Source organism: Triticum aestivum, chromosome 4B (genome assembly GCF_018294505.1).
Source record: "Triticum aestivum cultivar Chinese Spring chromosome 4B, IWGSC CS RefSeq v2.1, whole genome shotgun sequence".
In the NCBI taxonomy this organism is placed as follows: Eukaryota; Viridiplantae; Streptophyta; class Magnoliopsida; order Poales; family Poaceae; genus Triticum; species Triticum aestivum.
In genome coordinates, this window is record NC_057804.1 from 40,740,306 (window position 1) to 40,744,961 (window position 4,656).

At 56.3% G+C, this 4,656-nt stretch overlaps 1 protein-coding gene across 1 annotated transcript; it reads right to left on the reverse strand.

Moving 5' to 3' along the window:
- Window positions 1–319: 319 nt before the first annotated feature.
- Window positions 320–4,084, reverse strand: LOC123090875 (PHD finger protein MALE MEIOCYTE DEATH 1). Its single transcript, XM_044512231.1, has 3 exons — window positions 3,633–4,084; window positions 2,780–3,026; window positions 320–2,526 (listed from the first exon to the last, which is right to left on the reverse strand). Exons 1-3 carry the CDS (start codon window positions 4,039–4,041, stop codon window positions 1,143–1,145), a joined length of 2,040 nt encoding a protein of 679 aa, XP_044368166.1. The 5' UTR covers window positions 4,042–4,084; the 3' UTR covers window positions 320–1,142.
- Between the last annotated feature and the right edge of the window lie 572 nt (window positions 4,085–4,656).

The window sequence follows — 4,656 nt, forward strand, 5'->3', positions numbered from 1 at the left end:
CAAGCACGACCCATGCTATCCCGACAACAGCTACTCCAACGCCGCCAAGACCGACGAGGCACGACAGCGAGGGTAGGCGCGGCCACCGCAAAGGCCACGCTACTTGCGGCGCGTGTACCGACGAGGACACGGGCTCTGCCGCCGCCCAAACACACATCACCATCATCATGCATGGAGACCGCGAAGCGAAGACGACCACACAGCTCAATCGGAGGTATCCCGCGGAGCAACCCGCCGGAGTAATTAACTGAGAGCCTTTCGAGGCCCCGGGAACCAGGAGATCACACAATCGCCACAACCGTAGGCCACGGAGCGCACCTTTTTTACGGGATAATGTAATTTTATTTCTCCAATGAGATTAATGTATTTATTTTTCTTTGTGTGCTATGGTACACTGGCACGCCCGCATACTCAGTTTTCCTTCCCCGGCGTCTGAGAGAAACACACTCCCTTCCTCCCTTCTCCTCGGAGTTTTAGATGTTTTTCTCGTGTCAAACAGGTACCAACTTAAAAAATTCAAATTTAGATGTTTCAAAAAATTCTGAAAAAAAAGTCATGGATGTTCAGATTCCCGAGCGGCCAAACCTTAGGCAACATCCATTCATCAACATGGGAGAAAGTTGCGAGAGTGAGAGACGACCATGTAAAACTCCTTGGCTGCAATACAACAGATCGTTACACATGATGAAGCCAACAAACAGCGGAAACGCCTGCTGGAAGCGTCAACAAAACAAGAAAGCCAGACAGCACACCAGCATAACATGACTTTATTTGTCTGTATATAATACTTGGGAGGGATTCAGAGACAGTACAAGATACAATCACAGAACATGTATTTACATCTAGCTAGCTATATCATCTTCTGTGATGCATCAGGCACTAACAAAATTTCCAGTCGGATGATAGCAACCGACATGGATAGGATGGGATTTCCCACATCCACTGTCTACTGATCCCCTCATATCATCATCTGCTACTTCTACACATTAACTTCTGGCATACCACATCTGAGTTGAAGTACTAATCATACCACAACAACGCACTTTTTACACAAGAGAAAAGGTTTCGCAACCGGTTTTACCTCGTCAGACTACCATCAGTGAGCATTGTGAGCCCAGGAGCAGCTGAAAGAGAAAGAATGGTCACTTGGCTAGCGTTAGTGCCTCCTCCAGAATCGGGCCGGCTGCTAGGAGCGCGCCGCCGCAGAGTATGCACAGGAACAATGGCGGCACCGCGTCGCTGTCCGCAATGCCGACACACCGCGTGTGGTGCCATACATCGCAAGCGTCGCAGGCCACCATGCGCTCGCCGTCATCATCCCGCGCACCGCACACGCACCTCACTTCCCACATGTCAAGCCCGCCCTCGCACCGCAGCCCGGTCTCCATGTCCGCCCCGTGGCCATGCACGCCGATCGTGTCCCCAGACTCTGCTCCACCAAGCACCACTGGATCCCACTTCTCCCCAGTAATGCCGTCGAGCGACTCAGCCTGGAACTCCTCAAAGAAGCAGTACGTGTCCCTCAGCGCATGCTCTGCCTCGATGATAAGCTCGCCTATCGATGTATGGACTGGCACCACAACGATCTCCCCTGACGGCAGTGGCCGTGTGAGCTCAGCAGCTTCCCAAGGCTGCGGTCGCCACTCAACGAGGAACCTTAGCTGATCGTCAGACTCATCCCCAAGGCCCCAGCACTTCACCCAGTGCTTGCAGTCCAGCACGGCCTGTGCTGCCCCACTTAGCGCCTCCACCATTGCCCGGTAGACAGCACACAGATCCCGCTCGACATCCACTGTGCTCGGCCACGGTGCTGCAGGACGGGTGTTCTGTACGTCAACATCCATCTGCACTGGCTCTCCCCATTCCTCAAGGCTGAACGTGAGCACACGCGTCACAGTGCTGGGAAGACGGCGCACAATATGGTTGCCAACAACGGTGTCACCAAGGGACTTGATGACAAAGTCAAGGAGACCAGTATCGCCGATCTCAACCCTGGCAGCATCTCGCACTGCCTGCCTTGTCATCTCAGCATCATTTCCATGCTCAAGCAGCTTTTCAACAACAACCTCTGCTGCATTGAGCATACGCTTCTTGGACCATCGACAATGGAGCAGGTCAATCACATCCTCAAACCGCTTGCACGGCGGGCTCCTCTTCATCGTACACGGCCTCGGCAGCAGGAATGGGAGCCGGGAGCATGGCTTCACAGGAGGTGGTGAAAGGGGTGCTTCATGGTGTTTCCAGTCAAGGAGGCAGCGGAGGAACTCGCTGACAGTGATCAGAGGCTTGTTGGATAGGCGCCGGTAGATGGTGACCACACGACGAACATGTCGGCTGCGAAGATGGTCAACATGCAGTGAAGCCAGAGATTCCAAAGCAGTGGCATAGGCAGAGGTAGACATGTTGAAGCATCTCCTGCCGAGGCAGTATCCCCAGCGGGTGAACCATGTCTCACCATTTGCCACACCGAGCAGGAGGCGGAGGTCCATAGAGTGCTTCCGAGAAAAATCCACCAGAGACACGGCCCTGCATAGAAACAGAAGGCTCTCAAAGCTCAGAAAACAATAAAGCAGCGATCTCCATTGTATGCATAATCGTTGTATACATGCAAAGGGTTTTCAAGTTCTATTATTTACTCCATTCCCTCCTAAATGTACATCTCAGAAGCCCATTCAAAGAATACAGATTAATCAGTTGAGCAGTCATGGTACTTATTAACACAAGTGCATATGAACGGAATGTCTGAACAGGAAAGAGGTGTACTGGTAAAATCTGTTACCTGACACGGAGAGCAGAGCAGAGGCGATCCCAGATATCCATTATGTCATGACCAGAGAGGAAAGCCGAGCCACCGTCGCGGCCGCGGAGGGCGAAGAGGTGGCCAAAGCCATTGCAGTGGATGAGGCCATGGAGGAGGTGGTCGCTGCGCCCAAGCAGCCCGTCGGTACCGAAATGCCGGTCCCAGTCCGCGTCCGCCGGGATGATGAAATGGTAGCTCCGTTTTGACACCCAGTGGTGGCTCCAACCTGACAGGAAATTGTTCTCGTTCAGAAAAATAGTACTACTGGGAACCAACTCATCAATGCGCAAACCACCACTTTTCCAGGATGGGAAACAAAACTTTGGTGGGCTAGAGGCCATCATTGCAACCTGCATAGCCATTTCAGGAAGCGGATTCCAAACAATTTGAACCGGCTGGATGGAGCCCGTCAAGTCCGGTCCAGGCAATGTGTAAGCGGGGTAAAACAATCTATGACTGTGGATGCAAGAACAGGAAGCGAAATGCAGCTATTGTTATGATCCGTTCGCCGAATTTGGGTCGCAATTTCGAGCTGTTGCAGGCCTGCAGTAACGCGAAAAATGAACAAATTCCAAGAAAGTAATGCTGAAAATCTGTCTATCTAATCGGAAAACCGCGTTTCTTCCCCAAATCACGAAGGAAAATAAACATTTGGAAGAGCAGCTTCGATCGTCCCTCTGCTCTCATCCGTTCGCCCGAATCGACTGCGATCAAGAAACTACCGGGACCGACCGAAACCTGAATCCGCGCGAATCCGCCGACCGCCCTCGAATGGGCGCGGGCACCACGCCGAAAACGAAGCACGCGAGGAGACAGATTGGGGCGCACTCACCGGCGCAGCGGCAGAGGCCGCAGAGCGGGGCGGGGGAGGAGGCGGCGGGCACCTCGACGGCGACGACGGGGACGACGGCGCCGGTGCGGTCGTCGGAGAGGAACGCCCGGCGCGCGGCGGGGCCCGGGGAGGACCCGGCGGCGTCGACGGGGGCCCAGCGCGCCAGCAGCCACCGCGCGTTGTCCCGGAACGCGCCGCACAGCGCGGCCGCCTCGCTCCCCGGGAAGTCCCGCAGCGGGTACACCGGGCCCTGCGGCGGCAGCGGCGCCGCCGCCGGCCTGGCGGGCGCCGAGGCCGACGAGGAGGAGGGGGAGGAGCCGGAACGCCGCTGCGGGGGGCTCTCTTCCGGCGCGCCGGCGCGCGGCGGGTGGGGGGCGGCGAGGCGCACGAGCGCGCGGATGGACGGCATTGCCCCGGGCCCTGCCTCTGCCTCTGCCTCCCTCGGGGTTCAGGGTTTTTGGCCTCGCGGTCCTCGGCGGCAGGGGCGTTCCGGTAATTTTGCCTTCCGGGCGGCGCTCCTCCTCTCTGACTGGTGGGCCCCCGCCACGCTCCCCGCGGCCACGGGTAGCTTTCGAACCACGCGCTCCGGCGACCGTGACGTTCCGGACAGTTCGTTCTGAAGCTGTACTGTGCTGCTCTCCGAGAAAAATGCGCCGTCACCGTGCGACGCTCGGCCCGCGCGTCTGTAAAAAGGCTTGCGGGATACGGGCCCCGCTTTTCAGTGGCCTGGGTCGAGCTGTGGGTGGTGTGGAGAGTTTATCTGCGGTGGGTGACTGTGACTTGTACCGTCCGTAGGCGGCAGGGGTAGGATGATCGTAGGACTGGCCCCTCGCAGAGTAGGGTGGGGTGACGTGGCGGCTCGCTCTCTGGCCAAACTTTCTTCTGTCGTTCGCAAGGCTTGTTTGTGCCGGTCAAAGCGAAGATGGACATCGGAAGATGAATGAACAATTACTCCATCGATTAACCCAACCTTGCTCATGTGATTAACCCAACCCAACCTTGCTCGTGTTCTTGCTCTGGAATT

Excerpts from the sequence above, each read along its gene's own strand:
- LOC123090875 (XM_044512231.1), bottom strand. The coding sequence starts at position 4,041 with ATGCCGTCCATCCGCGCGCTCGTGCGCCTCGCCGCCCCCCACCCGCCG. Across the intron at positions 3,027-3,632 it reads CGGCCTCTGCCGCTGCGCCG|GTTGGAGCCACCACTGGGTG; the intron begins GTGAGTGCGCCC and ends ATTTCCTGTCAG. Across the intron at positions 2,527-2,779 it reads TGCTCTGCTCTCCGTGTCAG|GGCCGTGTCTCTGGTGGATT; the intron begins GTAACAGATTTT and ends GTTTCTATGCAG.